At 46.7% G+C, this 22,565-nt stretch overlaps 1 protein-coding gene across 4 annotated transcripts in view; it reads right to left on the bottom strand.

Moving 5' to 3' along the window:
• The window catches only part of ARNT2 (aryl hydrocarbon receptor nuclear translocator 2), a 195,872-nt gene that overhangs the window by 82,547 nt on the left and 90,760 nt on the right, over nucleotides 1-22,565 (bottom strand). For all 4 annotated transcript variants that reach the window (XM_060005327.1, XM_060005330.1, XM_060005328.1 and 1 more), the window contains exons 6-8: nucleotides 6,814-6,916; nucleotides 3,974-4,039; nucleotides 3,546-3,631 (exon numbers count right to left, since the gene is read on the bottom strand). In XM_060005327.1, coding sequence (XP_059861310.1) covers nucleotides 3,546-3,631; nucleotides 3,974-4,039; nucleotides 6,814-6,916 — 255 coding nt within the window. The remainder of the gene's footprint in view (nucleotides 1-3,545; nucleotides 3,632-3,973; nucleotides 4,040-6,813; nucleotides 6,917-22,565) is intronic.

Raw genomic sequence — 22,565 nt, 5'->3', positions numbered from 1 at the left:
CAAAAAGGGAGAAGACTCAAATCAACAGAATTAGAAATGAAAAAGGAGAAGTAACAACTGACACTGCAGCAATACAAAGGATCATGAGAGATTACTACAAGCAACTATATGCCAATAAAACGGACAACCTGGAAGAAATGCACAAATTCTTAGAAAAGCACAACCTTCCGAGACTGAACCAGGAAGAAAGAGAAAATATAAACAGACCAACCACAAGCACTGAAATTAAAACTGTGATTAAAAATCTTCCAACAAACAAAAGCCCAGGGCCAGATAGCTTCAGTGGTGAATTCTATCAAACATTTAGAGAAGAGCTAACATCTATCCTTCTCAAACTCCTCCAAAACATAGCAGAGGGAGCAACACTTCCAAACTCATTCTACAAGGCCACCATCACCCTGATACCAAAACCAGGCAAAGATGTCACAAAAAAAGAAAACTACAGGCCAATATCTCTGATGAAAATAAATGCAAAAATCTTCAGCAAAATACTAGCAAACAGAATCCAACAGCACATTAAAAGGATCATACACCATGATCAAGTGGGGTTTATCCCAGGAATGCAAGGATTCTTCAATATATGCAAATCAATCAATGTGATACACCATATTAACAAATTGAAGGATAAAAACCATATGATAATCTCTATAGATGCAGAAAAAGTTTTTGACAAATTCAACACCCATTTACGATTAAAAACTCTCCAGAAAGTAGGCATGGAGGGAACCTACCTCAACATAATAAAGGCCATATATGACAAACTCACAGCCAACATCGTTCTCAATGGTGAAAAACTGACTAAGATCAGGAACAAGACAAGGTTGCCCACTCTCACCACTATTATTCAACATAGATTTGGAAGTTTTAGCCACAGCAATCAGAGAAGAAAAAGAAATAAAAGGAATCCAAATTGGAAAAGAAGTAAAACTGTCACTGTTTGCAGATGACACAATACTATACATAGAGTGTCCTAAAGATGCTACCAAAAAACTACTAGAGCTAATCAATGAATTTGGTAGAGTAGCAGGATACAGAATTAATACACAGAAATCTCTTGCATTCCTATACACTAATGATGAAAACTCTGAAAGAGAAATTAAGGAAACACTCCAATTTACCACTGCAACAAAAAGAATAAAATACTTAGGAATAAACCTACCTAAGGAGACAAAAGACCTCTATGCATTAAACTATAAGACACTGATGAAAGAAATTAAAGATGATACAAGCAGATGGAGAGATATACTATGTTCTTGGATTGGAAGAATCAACATTGTGAAAATGACTCTACTATCCAAAGCAATCTACAGATTCAATGCAATCCCTATCAAACTACCATTGGCATTTTTCACAGAACTAGAACAAAAAATTGCACAATGTGTATGGAAACACAAAAGACCCTGAATAGCCAAAACAATCTTGAGAAAGAAAAACGGAGCTGGAGGAATCAGGCCCCCTGACTTCAGACTATACTACAAAGCTACAGTAATAAAGACAGTATGGTACTGGCAAAAAAACAGAAATATAGATCAATGGAACAGGATAGAAAGCCCAGAGATAAACCCACACACATATGGTCACCTTATCTTTGATAAAGGAGGCCAGAGTATACAATGGAGAAAAGACAGCCTCTTCAATAAATGGTGCTGGGAAAACTGGATAGCTACATGTAAAAGAATGAAATTAGAACATTTCCTAACACCATACACAAAAATAAACTCAAAATGGATTAAAGACCTAAATGTAAGGCCAGACACTATCAAACTCTTAGAGGAAAACAAAGGCAGAACACTCTATGACATAAATCACAGCAAGATCCTTTTTGAGCCATCTCCTAGAGAAATGGAAATAAAAACAAAAATAAACAAATGGGGCTTAATGAAACTTAAAAGCTTTTGCACAGCAAAGGAAACCATAAAAAGATGAAAAGACAACCCTCAGAATGGTAGAAAATATTTGCAAACGAAGCAACTGACAAAGGATTAATCTCCAAAATATACAAGCAGCTTATGCAACTCAGTATCAAAAAAACAGCCCAATCCAAAAATGGGCCGAAGATCTAAATAGACATTTCTCCAAAGAAGGTATACAGATTGCCAACAAACACATGAAAAGATGCTCAACATTACTAATCATTAGAGGAATGCAAATCAAAACTACAATGGGGTATCACCTCACACTGGTCAGAATGAGCATCATCAAAAAATCTACAAACAATAAATGCTGGAGAGGGTGTGGAGAAAAGGGAACCCTCTTGCACTGTTGGTGGGAATGTAAATTGATACAGCCACTATGGAGAACAGTATGGAGGTTCCTTAAAGAACTAAAAATAGAATTACCATATGACCCAGCAATCCCACTACTGGGCATATACCCAGAGAAAACTAGAATTCAAAACCACACATGCACCCCAATGTTCATTGCAGCACTATTTACAATCGCCAGATCATGGAAGCAACCTAAATGCCCATTGACAGATGAATGGATAAAGAAGATGTGGTACATATATACAATGGAATATTACTCAGCCATAAAAAGAAACAAAATTGGGTCATTTGTAGAGACGTGGATGCATCTAGAGACTGTCATACAGAGTGAAGTAAGTCAGAAAGAGAAAAAGAAATATCGTATATTAACGCATATATGTGAAACCTAGAAAATGGAACTGATGAACCGGTTTGCAGAGCAGAAATTGAGACACAGAAGTAGAGAAAAAACGTATGGACACCAAGCGGGGAAAGTGGCAGGGGGTGGTGGTGGTGGTGTGATGAATTGGGAGATTGGGATTGACATATATACACTGATGTGTATAAAATGGATGACTAATAAGAAAACAAATAAATAAATAAATAAACATTTAAAAAAAAAACCCCAAAAGAGTCAGGTACCACATTGTTCATTGCAGCACTATTTACAATAGCCAGGACATGGAAGCAACCTAAGTGTCCATCGACAGATGAATGGATAAAGAAAATTGTTAAAATTGAGTTATTTGTAGTTAGGTGGATGGACCTAGAGTCTGTCATACAGAGTGAAGTAAATCAGAAAGAGAAAAACAAATACCATATGCTAACACACATATATGGAATCTAAAAAAAAAAATGGTTCTGATGAACCTAGGGGCAGGACGGGAATAAAGACACAGACGTAGAGAATGGATTTGAGGACATGGGGTGGGGGAAGGGTAAGCTGGGACAAAGTGAAAGAGTAACATTGACATATATACACTACCAAATGTAAAATAGATAGCTAGTGGGAAGCAGCCGCGTGGCACAGGGAGATCAGCTTGGTCCTTTGTGACCACGTAGAGGGGCGGGATAAGGAGGGTGGGAGGGAGATGCAAGAGGGAGGGGATGTGGGAATATATGTATGCATATAGCTGATTCACTTTGTTATACAGCAGAAACTAACACAACACTGTAAAGCCATTATACTCCAATAAAGATGTTAAAAAAAACGAAAAAAGAATGCATTTCTAACAGGATACCATGGTGAGGTGAAATAACATGAGATCCCCTGGGAATGAATATGCAGGTTCTGCTTACCTGCTGGAGGCCAAGCCTTGATGTAGCCTGTGCAGTGGACCACAGCATACTGGGCTTCTCCTTCTTTCACAGGGCCAAGGCCATTCCTAGAGAAAGAACTTCTGTGAGGTTGTTTTCGACATCTGGGGGTGAGGCAAGGATGTCCATGACTCTTTTGGTATCTAAGTTACTGGGTTCTCCTGTTGGCCTTGTGGTTTTCAAACTTGACTTCCCACCATCCTGTTTTCCCTCCTCCTACATGGTCTGAATATGCAAAATAAATCCACCCAACTCCCTTTCTCATCTCAACCACTGCAACCCTGATGTGCGGGTCTCTTGGTGCTCTCCAAGGCTAAGCCCCGTCTTCAAGTCCGGCTACTCCTTAGCTTAGTGCATTTAAGCTATCTACCAGCACAGCCCCAAAACATACATCAGAAAGGCTTACTGACCTGAACCTTTTCCTCATGGTGGTTATTCTGTTTAGAGGAAGGTGGTCCAAAGGAGCATTTCCACACCTAAGATTTGATAAATATATTAGAGTGAGTGAAGACCTAGGCAAGTTTATAAAGCACATAGTGCTGCAGGCAAGTATATGGGCCTTATCTAATGCGAGCACCCTGTAGCCAAGTTCTTTCCAAAGTGCAGAAGCAGGGTTGCATGCCTATGAATTTTGATTGTCACTGAAGGCAAGAGCCATTCTGCACTGCACATGGAAATTGCCTCAGGGCCCAGCCCAGGAGCCGCCGACATCCAGAAAGACACTAGGAGGATCCTGGCCATGCTCCGTCCTGCAGATCATTTCAGTGTAACTTGGTGGCTTTCAGGAAACAAGGGAAGAGGGTGATGACAGCAACAGTGTCTCTTCAGGCCCGAGCAGAGGCATCAACTCAAAACAGATGTTGCCAATTGATGAACAGAAGCATCTTCTCAGGCTTTAGCTTCACAGCATGGAAACTGCCTCCTCCCCTGCAATGTTCTGGCACTAGGAATAAGCAGACAGCTGCAGGCCTGCAGATGGCAAAGGTCAGAGTGGGGACAGGGAGGGATGAGTCTGGAATCAGGGCTTTCTGGGGTCCTTCTCTGGGAGGCAGGGGACGTGAGGCGTCCCACTGCCCACTCTGGTAGCACCTTTTCTGCCTTCTCCATAACTCTCTCAGCATCCAGGCTCTGCATGTCCAAAGCCTGCACTGTGGCCAACCTCTGACCTGTGCTCTCAGGACGTCCACTCTTTACATGCGCTTCCACTTCCCAGCTACATAGCAGGTAATGCCCTGGATGCCTCAGTATTCAATACAACAAAGATAAGAGTCCAGTTATACACTCTGAGACCTGGGATGGCTGCCAGCACGAGCGTATTTTCACAGCAGGTCAATCTAAGACATTGCTGCCTGGGGATGCCCAGTGTCTTCCTGAAACTAAGCTGCTTTATTTGGAGGCGAAGGCCATGCTCTCAGCAGATGGCAGTGCTGCACACCTTACAGGTAAATCCAGGTAGTGTGGGTCTGGCACTGGGAAGAGCTACCTAGAGCATGTCTTGAGAGGCACCAGGGCAGGAAGCGGACCGCCTGAATCTGGTCGATAGGGCAGTGCTAATGGCACTGGAGGCTACTCAGGAATGGTGAACTTGATGCTTCCAATAAATTCATTCACAAGGCAACTGCTTAGATGGTGCAATTAAGAATTCACATTGCTGGTGCTAGACTGAATGTCCATCAAGCTAGGATGGGCCAAAGCACTGTGGAAAGCCCTTGCTGTGTTGGACTACATTAACTGATGGCATTCTGTCCCTGGGTGGACACTAACGCATGTGAGTCGAGCCCCCCAGCTTGCCCCTGTAGGCTGAACAGAGGGAAGGCAGTCTGCGCAGACTCAGTGCTAAATCACAAGGAGATGCTCGTGTATTGTCACTCCAACACCGCCTTATGACCTGAGGCAGGCGGTGAAGGATATGCCATCCGTGTCTTCTGGAAGCATTCCAAATGCTCAGCCTGGAGAGGAGCCGACGGGGAGGAAAGGACAGCCATACTCAAGTCCTCTGCCGGTTCTCAGGACTCAGCTAGAGGTTAGAGAGGCAGGTCTCCCCTCAACACAGGCAACCTGTGATCTGAGATGGCCTAGCCCGTAGATTAACAGTTTTTGTTTAAGAAGTAGAGTTGCTTTTGGGCTTCCCTCGTGGCGCAGTGGTTGAGAGTCCGCCTGCCGATGCAGGGGACACGGGTTCGTGCCCCGGTCCGGGAGGGTCCCACATGCCACGGAGCGGCTGGGCCCGTGAGCCATGGCCGCTGAGCCTGCGCGTCCGGAGCCTGTGCTCCGCAATGGGCGAAGCCACAACAGTGAGAGGCCCGCGTACCGCAAAAAAAAAAAAAAAAAAAGAAGTAGAGTTGCTTCAAAAGGTGACTTTGAATTAGTGAAAATATAGACTTATTTTAAACATCGATTGTCTGTAACTTCATAGTTCCCAACAGATGCTCAAGTGGTAAGTCCCCGTCCCAGAAGCAAACCACTGGAGGAAGGTGACGGTAGTGAGTGGCTCCACTGTGCCCGGCCCTGAGATCGGAGCATCGGGAAGCTTGGCAGGGGCGGGGAGGAGGTCGGAGAGGGCAGGAGGCGCTGGAGCTGAATCAGGATTGGTGTGGACTTGGGTGGCCTTGTCGGGAAAAGTGCTCAAGAAGAGCCTGGGAGAGCACGTGCCCGGGCCAGCGGGGACCGACTTCTTTCCTGGAGGAGAGGAGGACGCCCGCCTCGCTCACCTGCCTGCAGTTCCAGCTGCCGCTGCTTCTCCCTCTGGGGTCCAGTGATGGATCCTCAGTCCTCGTATCTGGGAATCAGCAGCAGCATCTGGCAGTGGACCACGCCTTCCTCCTGGAAACTTCCTTCTCCCTCTCTTGTTCCCTGCCATCTGCCCAGCCGCTCCTTCTCAGTCTCTGCCGGTTCTTCCTCGCCTCCCTGGTGCAGGGGTGGCCTGAGCTCAGAGCTCTTCTCTAGCAACACTCATTTCCCAGGTGATCTCATGCGGTCTCGGGGCTTTAGATACACCTCACTGTCGTCAATCCCTGACTCTATGGCTTCAGCCCCAAACTCTCCCGTGAATTCCTGAACTATATGTCCAACTGTCGACTCATCTTCTCCATTTACAGGTGAGACAGACCAAGAAGGAGAAGGCTTACATGCTGCAGTCAGATGACATCACCAGAGTGAAGGTGTGATCTTACAGCCCATCAGGACTCTCAGCGGAGGTGAGAAGGGAGCAACCCCATCAGAGCCCAGCCCACTGTTCCCCCAAACAGACCTCATCCTGCAGATGAAGGACCTCCGGGAGCCCATGCACATCCTCATGGATGACTGCTGCCCTTCCTTCTTGACCGTCCCAGTCTTCAGGTCCAAGATCCGGCCTGAGAGAGAGAGAAAAGGACATTTGCATAAGTCTCTGCCTTTGATTGGGGTGGGGGGTGCAGGTGCAGGGAGAGCTCTGCAAATGAAAACACAGGGGGCAACACAAATCGCAAGTCGTTTGTTTCTTGGAAATCCCAACATTCTTTAAGCAATGAAATCCACACAAGTCAAATGCCTTGTTTTCTTCAAAGAGTGGTCCACACTTGCTGCCTCTGCATTGTTCAATTCCATCACCACCAGTCCCTCCAATTCGGCTTTCTCCCCCACTGCTTCATGGGAACGGCATTCACCAAGGTCACCAACAACTTTCTTATTGCTAAATCCAAAACGCGTTCTCTCTTTGACTCATCTGACTGCTTGGCAGAACTTTACTCAACGGCACAATGATTCTCAAAAATCCCCCCTCTCCTTGGCTTCTGACAAGCACTCTCCACTCTCCTCGTGTCTGCCCCTTCATCTCCCAGGGGCTCCAACCTCAGCCATCTTCTCTTCTTGTTCTATGCATCCCCTGTGCGATTTTATCCACTCCGAGGTTTTCATGATCACCTCTATCCTAATGACCCTACGTCTACAACTCCAGCACCAAGATCTAAACCACCAGCAGCTGACTGTATACCTCGAAGGCAGCATCACCCACTTCTCCCCAGATACGCGCAAAAGCTTCTCCATCCAACGGCAATTAAAGCCAGAATTCTAGACGTCATCTTACCTTCCTCTCCCTCACCTCCCGCACACTCAGTCGGTCCATCTCGTCTGGCTCATCATTCCTCGAGGGGGACTCACTCACTTCCAACCCCCAGCATCCTCTCTCCTCAGTCCATCTTTCACACAGCTGACGGCTGTCTAGACAACACGCATCTGACTGTGCCCGTCCTGGCTTAAAACTGCATTGCTATATGGTAGGTCCCTGTTGATTATCTATTTTATATATAGGAGTGTGTATAGCACAGGGGACTCTACTCAATACTCTTGTAATAACCTATACGGGAAAAGAATCTGAGAAAGAATATATATATATATATATATGTATGTGTATAACTGAATCACTTCGCTGCACACCTGAAACTAACACAACATTGTAAATCAACTAAACTCCAATATAAAATAAAAATTTTTTAAAAACTGCATTGCTTACAGGAGGTCCTTCCAGAGTCCATGATTTGAGCCCTGCCTGCCACTCAACCTCATTTCCCCTACACTTCCTGGTACCCTGTCCAAGAGAAACATACTAAGAGCCATCTATGTAATTTTAAATGTTCTAGCAGGAGCATTTTTAAAAAGTTAAAAGAAGCAGGTAAAATTACTTTTAATAATATATCCAAAACATTATCCTTTCAACATGTAATCCCTGCAAACATTACTAATGGGATGTTCCACATTTTCTCATACTAAGTCTTTGAAATTGGTGTGTATTTTACATGTAGAGCATATCTCAATTCCGACTGGCCCCGTTTCGGGTGCTTAGTAACCATATGTGGTTAGAGGCTTCCCTGCAGTACAGAGAGCAGCTCTGGACCGTGGCCTCATCAAAGCACTCACCAGGCAGGCATATCTATAAGTGCCTTGTGCCCTCACACATTTGCAGATATGGTCCTTTCTGCCAGAAATTCTCTCTCTGTTCCACATGAACTGTCATCCCGGTGAACTGCTACTCATCCTTCAGCACCAGTTCACATGTCACAACCTCTGGGAAATTTTTTCTAAGTTCTTCAGGCAGAGCTTCATGTCCTTTTCTTCCTTCTTCTCCCTTCCTCCCTCTCTCCCTCCCTTCCTCCTTCATTCCTTCCTTCAGTATTTATCAAATGCTTTTCATGAGACAGGCATCTTGTGAGGCTCAGGGGATGCACATATGTGCAAGACCATGTCTACCACCATGTCTGGTGGAAGAAACAGACATTTATAACACTTTCCACATTGTATCGTAATGATTTAATGACATGTCCATTTTCCTTGACCTTGAGCTCTGTACCTTGAAGAAAGGAATCAAGTTTAAAATGTTGTGTCCTAGCACCACTTATGGTGTCTGATTCAGTGTACAATCAGCCCTCCGTATTTCATGGGTTCTGCATTCCCAGATTCAACCAACCATGGATGGGAAATATTGGGGGAAAAAATTCCAGAAATTTCCAAAAAGCGAAACTTGAATTAACTATTTACATAGCATTTATATTGTTATTACATATAGGTGTTACAAGTAATCTAGAGATGATTTAAAGTATACAGGAGGGGGACTTCCCTGGCAGTCCAGTGGTTAGGACCCCACGCTTCCAATGCAGGAGATGTGGGTTCGATCCCTGGTCAGGGAACTAAGATCCACATGCAAATACTACACTGCTTTATATAAGAGACCTGAGCATCCGTGGACTTTGGTATCTGTGGCGGGTACTGGAACTAATCTGCATGGATACGGAGGCTCGACTGTATACGCTTGCTAGTTGAACTGAGTTGTTTTTACCCATCCATAAGAGGACTTTTCAACACAATTGGCATTAAGTAACATGCTAGTATAAATGGGTTGTTACCTCCTTGTTTCCCTGCCCCTACGTTAAAACACACACGCATCTGCACCCATCACCCGCTGTGCTCTCATCTCAGAGGAAGAAATGCTGAATCTCAGTGCGGCCTCCCCACCCACAATGGGCTTTGTTCCATCAGCCAGAGCCCTCCAACCCAGTTATTTCTAACGCCTCCCCTCCCTACCATCTGCTCCTTCCAGTATTCAAACATCATCAAGTATCTTTCATCATCGGTGTCTCAGGGTGGGGTGGGAACAAATAAAAAATCCTTCTTGTAAGTTCCCATCCTGTCCCCCAACTTCTGAAGTTCCCATCCTCCCCCTAACCCCCGCAGTCAGAGCATCCTGTCCACGTGCACTGCCTCCCGCCCCGCTCCTCCTGATGGCTTGGCCCCTGCACTCTGCCTTCTCTACAGCTCACAAGGCTGCTCCAGCCTAGACCACAGGGTCCCTGTTTGTTGCCACATTCAATACACACTATTCAGTCGCTCTTGCTTTCATCCCTGACCTTGACCAGTCCCTCCTCCTTGGAACATTCTTACCCCGGGACACCACTTTCTCCTGCTTCTCCTTTGCTGGTTCTCAGCCCTTGTGGTGACTCTTTCTCCTCAGTCCAGCCTGGCACTCCTGGGGTGTGGGAGGGTTGGTCCTTTTCTCTCTCACTCTCCCCAGGACCCTCTAGTAATGTTCTGGCTCTCCTACGCCCTACATGCCGATGACACCAAGATGTCATCTCCAGCGAGACCTCTGGGAAGCTCCTCTGTGTCCAGCTGTCTCTTGGGCATCTCAGAGACCTTAAACTCCACAGGTCCAAAACCAAATCCGTCCTCCTGTCCAAAGCAGCCAGAGCTGCCTTTTCCGTAGTTCCCTGCCTTGGTCGTTGGCACTACCACTACTCAGGTGCTCCATCTAGAAACCTAATAGCTAAGAGCGTGGACCTAGCTTTAAATCCTGCCTCCTTCACTTACTGTGTGACCCTGGGCAAGTTACCTAACATCTCTGTGCTTCAGCTTCTTCGTCTGTAAAACGAGGATAATAATAGCACTTTGCTCGGGTGGTTGCTGCGAGGATTAAATGGGTTAATGCTATAAAGTAAGCATGGCTCATAGAAAGTGCTCTATAACTGCTTATTAAATAGTGAGTATGAAAAACTCACTCCAACATCTGGTCAATTACTAACGTTCTGTGAACTCTCCCTCCTGTACACCTTGGTCTATGCACGTCCATCTGCATTGCTACTACTTAGATCTGCCATCGCTGTTCCCCTGGATGGAATGCTGCAGCAGCCTTGCCCCCTTCAATCAGGCTTCTGCGCAGCTACCAGGAGTCTTTACTTAAAACACAAAAATGACAATGGTTCTATGCCTTGTGTGACCCCCAGCACTTAGCTTCTCTAGTCCACAGTTTTACTCCTGCAAAATGGAGGAGTAGGATCTTACTTTCAGGATCATTGTGATACAACACATACACAAGTGACCTGCACACAGAAGGAGAGCAATAAGGGTGAGTTTCCCAGCAGACTTCAAACAAATGATCCTGTCACACTCCTCCTTGAAAACCCTTCATGCTCCCCACGATGGATTCCCAATAAAATCCAAGTCCTGCAGCCCAGTATCAAAGGTCCCCCAAAGGGACTTTCCTGGCGGTCCAGCGGTTAAGACGCTGCGCTTCCACTGCGGGGGGCGTGGGTTCAATCTCTGATCGGGTACTAAGATCCCGCATGCCACATGCCGCATGGCATTAAAAGGTCCCCCAAGATCTGGTCTTTGCTCACCTCACTCTACCTGTCACCCCCTCCTGCTGACCAGTCACTCACCACCGCTCAGCTCCCTCCCTGGCATACAATGACTCATCATGGGTCCCCAGGGGTTGCTCTCACCTCTCAGCTCTGGGCCTTCCCTGCAGCTGCCTTGGGACCTCCCTTCCCTTTGCCTGACTAACTCCTATTTATTGTCACAATCTACCCAAGGTGTCATCTTGCCATCATTTAATACATATTTATTAAACACCTACAATAGGTAAAGCACCAATATAAGCACAAAAAGCTAACCAGGCAAAGGCCATTCTGTTCCAGCACGTGAATAGACGGCAAAAACCAAAGACCGGGAGGGAAGGGAGGAGACAGGAGGAGAGAGTGCGTCGGGAGGAAATACGTGCTAGGAACAAAATAAAGTCAGAGTGAGAAAGTGGTCAGAGAGCCACACCTTTGCAGTAAGTAGTTGAATGGTTTCTATCACTTGAAATTGAAAGGTCCTTGAAGAAGGCCGCCCCCCCCACCCAAGTGACTCCCACTGCTTCGAGCAGAGGGGAGGAAGCAGGGGCGGCACGCAGGGTTTCGGAAGGGGCGTCAACTCTCCTTCCCCAGCACCTGCAGCAGCAGCTGGGACACTGCAGCCTTCGCTCCCCAGCTCCCCACGTGGACCAGGGCCCTGTAGGGTGCGGGGTGAGCAGCCCTCCGAACGCCGGTAGTCACCATCATGCCCACCACAGAGCCACGCATCTTTAAGCAGGAGGTGCACCCCCAGTTCAAGCCCGTCGCCCGGCTCTCTGTCTGCTGGGAGCTCTGGCACCATCCCGCACGGAGGAGGCCCGCCAGCGTTTGACACCTGTCTGTCTCACTCACAGACGTCTTCTTTTTAGGGCTGTTTTAGTGGAACTTGTCACTTGCTTCATCATCTACCAAATGGCAAATGGTTTCAGCTGTGAAGCAGGCCAGCATGAAAGTCTGTCAAATTCCAGAGTGTGCTGTGAAAATAAATCACAGCTGCGAAGCACATGAGCCCTGGAACATGAGGAAATGAAAAAACACATTTCCACGGTCTGCTGTCCTGACCCTGAGGGGCAAGAGCTTCAGCGTTTATTTCTCCGTGTGCTTCTCCAATTTCCTCAGGCACAACGAACCCCCATTCCAGGCTCCTTGGGAATGGAAAGCATGCCTACTTTATGCAGTAGGTGTGTTCCTGAAAGGATTATGGAAATTGGATTTGTGACAAATTTAATAGCAGGGGAGATGTATGAAGGGAGGGGGCCGACCCCCGGCTCTGGGCAGTGAGTCCCAGTGTAATGGACTGAGAATCACGCTCCATCCCATGGCAACTGGGTGTCGACTTACTTACAACGGGGCTCCCCAGGAGAGAAGCAAGCATGGAGACACAGCTGCTATTTCTACCGCTCTTAACCTTCTTTCCTGACCCACAGAAACCTTGGTCTGCTTAGAACCATGGGTCCGGACTTCTAGGACTGGTTCCCAGTGGGTCCCTAGAAACACAATCAACCAGGCCAAAGCTGACCCCTTCCAGAAACTCCCCTGACGCCCAACCTCATCCACTGGGTCAGGAGGACTCGCTCCTTTGTAATCCTGTCACTGGCTGGTGTCACCGTGATTCCCATCCTGCTTTCCTTTGGCTGGTGCCTAAACTCCCGGCCACCCTGGTCACCTCTCTCTACTCTCTGTCCTCTTCAACCACGACGATCCAAGCCCCCTGTTCCCCTCCTCCCTCATCTCCTCTAGGTGCCCTCTGGAACACGCACTCTGAAATAAACGAACTCCTATATCCTCAGCTCCTTTCAGAAGCTGAGGGCCTTTCCCCAGCCCCCCCGACTTAACAGTCCAGCCTGACCTGCTTGCTCCCCTGGCAGCATTTCTTCGGAAAAGAGACTTGTTCTCTCACATCCCATATGCTACGGGGTCAGAGGTAGGTCTGCCATCTTCCTGGGCCCCCAGAGCCCTTCCAAACCAGCACTCCTCTCATATGACCCCAGGCTCCTTCCAGACTCACCATGTCAGCCTCGTTCACCTGCAAGCCCTCTTTTATTTTTTTTTACAGTAGTTTTTAAAAACGTTTTATTTTATATTGGAGTATAGTTGATTAACAATGTTGTGTTAGTTTCAGGTGTACAGCAAAGTGATTCAGTTATACATATACATGTATCTATTCTTTTTCAAATTCTTTTCCCATTTAGGTTGTTACATAATATTGAGCAGAGTTCCCTGTGCTACACAGTAGGCTCTTACGGGTTACCCATTTTAAATATAGCAGTGTGTACACGGCAATCCCAAACTCCCTAACTACCCCTCTCCCCCCGTCCTCTGTCGTCTTCAAACCTCCGGGTCACTGCTCCTCTTTCATTTTTAGATGTTAGCACGTCACTCATAGTCCTTCTCTTCACCCCAAGACCTGCTGTCACCATGGATGGGTTCAGCCTCCATGTGGAGGACTCCCCTAACATCCCTGCCTCAGTATCTGTCCTCCTCAATTCTGATATGTTCGCCCCACTCCATGGCAGACTCCACGCCCACCACCGTATGCTGGAACCCACAGGCATCTACAACTGCTCCCTGGGAGAGTTTACATTCGAACATCCCCTTCTGGACCACAAATTTCACACCCGCTGGTCCTTTCACTCTGGCCCTCCCACTTCACCAGTTCTTTGAATTCAGACAGGCCAGTGCCGAAGCCTCCCAACCCATCAGCTCTTCCTGCTTTCAGTACAGAAGCCACGAGCTTCTCTCTGAGCACGCGCACCCAGCCGGTCACCAGAGCAGGCAGGTCTCACGTTACACAATGGCCCACTTTTCCGAAGAAGCCCCAGAAATCTTCCAACGCAACCAGCAGTTGTGGAAGCAGATATTTTTTCTGAATTTGATGTACAAAGCAGAACCATCAGTGAGTGAATAACACATCCCAAACCTGAAGTAGGCTGTTTCAAAGAGAAAGGCTGGGAAGGATGGGAGACACAGATCCTGCAGGTGCAGTTGTGGGAGAGGAGCAGGTCACTTCCTTTCTCTCTGTCTCAGTCCCTTTAACTGGAAAGCAGGGTCAGACCTGCCTACTTTGAAGGTTCTGTGGGGATTCGAAGACTTACACATAAGAGCTCAATAGTCTGCTTCGAGAATTACCGTATAAATGACTGGCAGACCCCAGGCAGCCAATCTGTGAGCCCTAAGATGACCGTCCTGGACTACAGAGCACAGGTCTGAGAGGCTCTCCTAGAGTCAACCCAGCCCCTGCCCCTTGGCTTCTCTAAGGAAGATTCTAGAATAACGCATACTACACTGTCTCAGGCTAAAAGGTTGAAGAACTACTTCTCTCCTTAAAATACTTCTTTAAAATTCTAGAACTAAAGTGGTCTTTTTAGAAAAATCAAACACACACACACACACACACACACACACACACAGTAAAAAACTCAGATAATCTTCCTCTCTAGAGAAAAAACTATTAATACTTCGGTGTATTTCCTGTCAATCTTTTTCTATGCATGCCTGCTCTTTTCTTTTAATTAAGTGAGGCTTCATGGTATATATTTTTCCATTTTATATTACAACATAGACTCATAAAGGATTTAATCATACATATGATTTGAAAGGCTCTGTGATATTATTTTGAGTAGACAGTTTACCACGGGACCTTAAGTTGTTCCCAGGATTTTTACGTGGCAAATAATACTGTGGTAAATAACTACAGAGAAAAAACTAGCCATATCAGCTTAGGACAGATTCCTGAAAATGGAATTACTGCATCAAATGAAAACATTTTCTTAAGGTTCTTAATGCCAGGTCCTAGTGAGCCCTGCAGTTAACACATTGACCAATATTCAGTGTTTCTGCTCCTTGAAATGGAAGAATTATGACACATCCTGGATTTTAACTATACTTTTAAAAAGACAGTGAAAAAGCATAAGATGCTTCAGAACAGGAGTTGGCAAACTCTGACCTATGACCCAAAGCTGGCTCACTCTCTGGTTTTTAAATATTTATTGGAACACAGCCATGGCCATTCACTTATGCACTGCCCATGGCCACCTCCATGCTAGGACAGTAGAAATGAGTAGTTGTGAAAGAGACAATATGGCTCACAAAGCCAAAAATATTCATTATCTGGCCCTTTACAAAAAACATTTTGCTGACTCCTATTTTAGAAGAAGAATGATTAAAGAGTCCAACAACAGAGCACCTTTTTCTACGGGCAGAGGGCCCTTCTATAATTGTTTTCAGTAAGCTGATTTTTAAGTAGTATTTTGGTCAGTAGTAACTTTTTGATAAAAGAAGAATCAGAAGTTTGTCTTGGATAAGATCACAAAAGAAGGCTTTGTGCTCATAAAACAGCTCCCCAGGCTATAACAGAAATACAAATATAAATTAGAATTATTTCATCAAAAGAATCCTTAAGAAAACTGGAAACATCTTATCTTGGTTTGAAAAGGAGGAAAACAAGAGAAAATGATTAGCAACAAAAGCAAAGCGACGGCTCCATGATGGACAATATTTGATGTCCTTCCAAAAATGTGTGGCCCCTGAAACGGGAGCCCAGGGGCTAGAGGAGACTTTGGTTGCTGTTCCAGTGACAATGTGTTCTCATTCTCAAAAGGCTGAGCCCAGCCATTCCAGCAGCTGTGCACACAGGAACACATACCCCACAGCAGAGGAACCTAAGCAGAGTGCACAGGGCCTGTTCCAGAACAAACTCCAGAGCACGAGCTACAGCTACTGAGCCTGGGAGAGAATGGGCCTTCTGCTACCGAGGGTGGGTACATTTTCCTATTTTTCATTATCTCTGGCAGGTGTTTGGACACAACTGAGGGTACAAATATACCAATTCTGAAGTTGTAGCCAAGCTATTTTCTTCTCAAACCAGAAGCGGGGGTCTCTGAATGGGCAGTAGAGTTGCTAAGGACAACTGCTCCTCTATCCACCCAGAACCTCCCCCACCACAATGTTCTTGTGTTATTCCTTTTTAAAAAAAATATTTTAATTTTATTGAAGTATAGTTGATTTACAACGTTGTTGTGTTAGTTTCAGGCATAGAGCAAAGTGATTCAGCTATACATGTACATATACTCATTCTTTTTTAGATTCTTTTCTCATGTAGGTTATCACAGAATATTGGGTAGAGTTCCCTGTGCTACACAGTAGGACCTTGTTGGTTACCTTGTGCTATTCCTTTATTACGGAAGTCAAACGAGAAGCTGCCATCTTATAAGAGCCCATCTCCTGGGACATAGTGATTGGCTGAGTGTTGGGTAACTGACACAAGCTAGGCCAATCATAGCACCTCATCCACCCTGTGCCCACAGTGAATGGGTGAGGGCTGGGCAACCTGACACAAGCTGGGCCAATCACTGGACCTCACTCCTCCTCTGTCCATAGTGACTGGCCCCAAGACTAGGACATGGTCCAGCCAGGCCAATCAGAATCCTCCATAGGCAAAATGTGACCATTTCTACCTCTCCCCTTTTTCTTTAGGAATCTGAGCACAGCTTTTTCAGCAGCCATGATTCCAGCTTCATGGGGAATTGGATCTAAGACAATGGAGCTGACTCTAAGAAAGCAGTGAAGACATAAACCAGTGAAAGAGTTCCTTCGCAGTGTTCAAAACATTGATGCCAATAAGTGCCCTCTTTAATGCCTAAAGCAGTTCAATTTTAATTTCTGTTACTTGCAGCCAAATAGCCCAGACCAACACAACAATCTCCGGCCTCTGACAGAAAAGGAAAGACAAAGGATTCACTTTTAGAGGATTTTAGGAAGGACCAGTGATTATCATAAAATATTATTAAACATTTTCTATGCATTATTTGTTTGATCTCCATCACAACCCCGGGAATTAGGTCAGATGGTGTGCCGAGGTAGAGTGGGGAGAAGGAGAAAGGGCATCGGGAGTCACCAGCCTCAGAGGGGAGAAATATTTTATCACCGATATTGCCGAGAACTGCTGGTACAGGGTGATAATAAAAAGCAGATGACCTTTCAGTAGGCTTTGGTATTGTTTTTTAATTCTCTATAAACAATGCAGCCCTTTATTCCTGGCACCCTGGGCAGAAACTCACAACAACACCCCCTCCTTGCTAGCCCCTGGGTAGGCTGTATTGTTCCCATGGGGAAACTGAAGCCCAGAGATACTGAATAATTCAGCCAAGATGGGTCTCATCACTGGGGAGTGGGGAGTCACGATCTGAACTGGAGTCTGTGCTCGTCACAGCAGCGATTGCTCAGGGGACCTGGGAGGCCATATCCCTCCGCAGATGCTAAGATAGCAAGCCACCAAACGGAAGCAGATGGGCAGGCAGGGGGGCAAGAGGTCAGCCATCTGCAGGGGATCGTTGCCAGCCCGTAGCTGCTTCAGGATCAGAAACCTGGACTAGGAAAATGCAAGGACTTTTTCCTTGTAATTCTTAACTGTGTGTGTGTTTCCTGCTTTTCAGTTTTTCCCTCTGATTTAATGGAGACCTGTAGATTATGCTAGCCTGTCTCAGCCATTCCTCGGACATCACTGGAATGGATTTATGTCTATATTTGGATGGAGTTATGGAAGGAGCAGCACCCCTCGGGGCAGACATGGTTAGAATGACCACACCTGCCCGTCCTGGCTTTTGCCAATGTCCCAGCATAGTTATTAGGAGGGCCTCTTTTCACTCCCAAAGTGTCCAGGTTCGGATGATAGACTATATACATATGTCCCTCTTTACAGGTGATCTCAGAGGGAATCAGAGTGAGAGATGGATCTCACCCTAGGAAGACTGAGAAACTCTGCTAGATTCGAGGTCACCTAGCCCTCCTGTCCCTCGCTCGGCCCCTCTGCTCCTGGACAGGTCTCCATTTTGTCTTTAGAGGTAGCGGGCAGTTCTCCAAGAGCCTCTCAGGAGAACAGGGTGTGCTAGCAATGCAGTCCCTGGTTCAGCGGGACATGTTCACAAAAAGCAAAAGCTCACTCAGCTTTGGGAAGGGGGAGTTAATGCTCGGGCGGAGTGGGAAAGCGCCATTCTAAAGAAACCCTCTGGGGGCCCGAGCGGAGCAGCTGGCTGAACTCATGCTGCTCTGGTCTGAGCTGCACCGGATTAATGCTACCCCAGGAGCACTGCCTGAGTCACAGTCAAGGTTTCGACTTGTTGCAAATGCTTGGAGATGAACATGAAAGTGAAGTCTCGAGATGAAATGTATCAGAAAGCGCTTCTCCTTCCCCTTCCCTCTAAAATTCTTGCTCTAGAAAGAAGGCCTTTCTTTTTCACCTTTTCCTCATCAAGAATACATTCATAATTATCTCGTCTGCAACGCTGCTCTACTATTTCAAATCCACATGCAACCATTTACTGGTGATGGCAGGATGTGAGCTTCTCAGGGCAGGGGTCCTCTCCTATTCCTCTGGGAACCCCCGACAGCCCAGGGAATGCTCTGCCCCCTATTACCTGTGTTCCTTTCTATTGCCCTGTAGCAAATTACCCCACACCCAGAGGCTTAAAACAACACCTATTTGTTAGCTCACGTTCTTTAGGTCCAAGTCTGGGTGGACTTGACTGGGTTTTCTGCTCAGGGTCCCACAAGGCCAAACTGAAGGTGTTGGCTGGGCTGGGCTCTTGTCTCGAGGCTCTTGGGAAGACGCCACCTCCAAACTCATTCAAGGTCTTGGCAGGTTCAGTTCCTTGCAGCTGTTGGACTGAAGTGCCCATTTCCATTCTGGCTTTTTTTTGTGGGGGGAGTCACTCTCAGGGAGACCTTCACAGATCACTGCTCACGGCCCCCTCCACCTTCAAAGCTAGCAACGGTATCCTTCTTGTGCTTTGGATCTCTCCAACTTTCCCTTCTGTCACCAGCCAGAAAAAATGATTTGCTTTTTTTTTTTTTTTTTTTTTTTTTTTTGGCGGTACGCGGGCCTCTCACTGTTGTGGCCTCTCCCATTGCGGAGCACAGGCTCCAGACGCACAGGCTCAGCGGCCATGGCTCACGGGCCCAGCCGCTCCGCAGCATGTGGGATCCTCCCGGACTGGGGCACGAATCCGTGTCCCCTGCATCGGCAGGCGAACTCTCAACCACTGCGCCACCAGGGAAGCCCATAATTTGCTTTTAAATAGCCTACCTGATTGGGTCAGACCTACCTGGATAATCTTCATTTTTTAAGGTCACCTGACTTGGGACTTTAATCACATCAGTAAAATCCCTTCCCAGAAGAACCTAGATTCATGTTTGAGTGAATAATCGGGGGCAGGGGGCAAGCTTGGGGAACCTTTGAATATACTGCCCACCATTTTCCCTAACATCATAGCTACTAAGTCCCTTAGGTATGAACCTTCAAGTTGTGAACTTTCAAAGATGCGAACGTGCGTTCCATCAACATCAGGCGTGAGTGAAACTGCATCGTGCCCTCCATCTCCTGTTGCTGACGATCCTTCAGCTCTACCATCTCCCACCTCCTCGCCCTCCTCCAGTAACTCTTCTTGCCTGTTCACTCGATGCCAGCCCCTGGATGCCAGCTGTTGTACTGTACTACTGTACTTTTCAAGGTACTGCACTGTAAGATTAAAAATGTTTTCTTTATTTTTTGTGTTTGTCTTTTATGTGTTATTTGTGTGAAAACTATTATAAACCTATTCCAGTGCAGTACTAGAGAGCCGATTGTGTTAGTTGGGGACCTAGGATAACTGTTGGACTTATGAACAAATTGGACTTACGAACGCACTCTTGGAATGGAACTCGTTTGTGTGTAGGGGACTTACTGTACTTGGTCAGATGACTTGGATCTCTTCGTGTCCCCCAGACCAGGTGTCTCCCACACGTTTGGTGTCCAATAGCTCTGTCCTGAATCGCCACCACCTACCACGGAGGTTAAGCTGTCATGACTGTATGGTGGCTGAATTACAATCTTCATGTGCTCCAATGCATGTCCCATGAGTCTTTTTTCCCCCTATTTTCTAAAGGATTCCTGAAGTTTTAGGACTAGGGCTTCTGTCTCAGAGCACCTCCACCCACCTCAAGCCTCACTGCATCTCCCTTTGGCAGTAGGAAACCTGAGCAGCTACTGGAAGCCGAGCTCCTGAGATCTCCTCAACAACACAGAGGCAGTAAACAAGGGCCCTACCCTAGTAACCTGGGCCCCTGGTTCTGTCTGGTTATCCAGGCAGGGAAAGCTGGGTGACATCCAATGAATGGCAGGCTGTGTGTCACACTAGCCGGTTCACAACTATTTATACACTGGGACACCGGCACTTGGCTCTGGAAGGGGTTTCGTAAGGAAAGACACACGGTCTAATGGCAGCAACCGAGGGACGCTTCCTTACCCAGCTCGAGTTACACGTTGTGTTAAACTCTCCCCACCTGGACCGTATGCTGGGTAGGGTTCTTCCATATCACATCCGGTGCTCATGACTCAGGCTGGCAGGAGAGGAGGGTGGTTGGCCCGCGGTGAATTTGGACAAGAAGGGACTACAAAAGGCAGCCCAATTGCCCTGAGATGGAAATTCACCACACAGAGCAGCAGTTTTTTGTCAAAATAATATTGTCGAAAGAGGGCACATGGAAGCTCATGAACATTGAAAGGCTCGCAGGGAGCAAGAATCTATGAACTGGCTCTATTCCATAGACACTTCAAAGTGCACGGTCCAGCGGCTCACAGTTAGGGGGAGACAAGGCACCGTTCTCTGCCAGCTATTCAACCAACTCAACTGAGGGCTGGAGGAGAAGTCTAGACCAAGTGCAAAGGCAGCACAGAGCGGAAAGAGAGTGCTTCACGTCAGAGAGCACAAAGGGGTATCAAGGGAAGCTTCCTGGAAGAGGCGGCATTAGAAGGAGCCCTGGAGGTCCAGAGAGGCGGAGCTAGAGGGGAGGGGTGTCCCAAGCCAAGGGATCTGAGCAGGGTGCAGGACAGTGGAGGGAGGGGTCTGCAAATGGGGTCCAGTCCTGTCCAGATGGAGCTCAGCGGGAGAGAGGCTGAGGCCCAGCCCCAAGGCCCAGAAGACCAGAACGCCGTGAACAGAAGCAAACAGAAGAGTCCAGCCTTCAGGGCTGTTCCACTGTCCTTCACACAGAGGCAGGAGAGCCAGAGATTCCAGATGTTTAGGAAATGTGCTTCCGACAGACCCAGCCGTCCCCTGATGTCTTTGGCAACCAACGTGGAATGTGCTTTGCACAGGCCACATCGTATTGTAAAAGCAAAACTTCTAACTGTCCCAGAACTGTCTGGGGAAATTCGTAAGATTTATATAAGAATAACAATAATTTCGATTTCAGAAGCAAAAAACCTGTAAGGCTAGCATTACTATCCAATGTTGCCTACCTCTGACACTCAGGGAAAGAGAGACGCCAGGCTTGGGATTCACTGTCCCTAGTATCCAGGGACAGTGTTCAGTCCGCAGCAAAAAAAAGCTTGCTGGCATGGACAAAATATTGTTGCCTGCCTTTCAGGTAAACAACAAATGTTGCCTGCCATCAAGCCATCAGCCACTGCAGCCGCCTTATGGTGCGCCCTGAGGGGATTCAGGATGGAGAAAAACAGGATACTGGCCCCAGACGGTTAAGATGAAATCAAAGGAATGATTTCAATGAGCCCAGACTCATTGCATCTTCCCATACACAGAAAGGACTAACATCCTTGAGATGTCTTTTTTTGGTGATTAACAGTAATTTTCTTCATGTTCAACTATCTGGTTTTATTTGTTTGTTTTCGTTTTTAGCAAAAACTCCTGTACGGTATGTCCCCTACATACGAACGAGTTCCGTTCCGAGAGCGCACTCGTTAAGTCCAACTTGTTTGTAAGTCCAACAGTCAGCCTAGGTACCCAACTAACACAATTGGCTCTACAGTACTGTACTGGAATAGGTTTATAATGCTTTTCACACAAATAATACATAAAAAACAAACAAACACAAGAAATAAAGACTTTTAATCTTACAGTACAGTACCTTGAAAAGTACACTAGTACCAGCTACACCAACGGGCTTTGAGGCTTGCTTCTGGACAACCTGAGCTTGAAATAAAGATACTGCACTCTGTACAGTTCTGGAAAGTACACAAAAGCGCAACCACTTGTAGAGGATGCACACACGGGACAAGGTATGCCAGACACATGAACTAACTGACGTGACTGGACATGCGAACGCACGTTCGCATCTTTGAAATCTCGCAACTTGAAGGTGCGTGGGTAGGGCAGTTACTGTATATCCTGGCTCTTCCCTTACCTCTTTGGAATGGTTCCTCAGAGCAACCTGAGAGACTGATTCCCAGGCTATAGTCCTCAGTAAGGTCTCCGAATAAAACGTAACTGTCAACTTTTAGGTTGTGCTGTTTTTCTAAATCAATACTGGGAAGAAGTGACCGTTGGCAAGAGCCATCATGATCACTGAGCAGAACCAGGCTCCTGGC

This window comes from Delphinus delphis, chromosome 2 (genome assembly GCF_949987515.2).
Source record: "Delphinus delphis chromosome 2, mDelDel1.2, whole genome shotgun sequence".
Lineage (NCBI taxonomy): Eukaryota > Metazoa > Chordata > Mammalia > Artiodactyla > Delphinidae > Delphinus > Delphinus delphis.
Note: the sequence above shows the minus strand (reverse complement) of the source record. Positions and strands in the feature narration are given on the sequence as shown.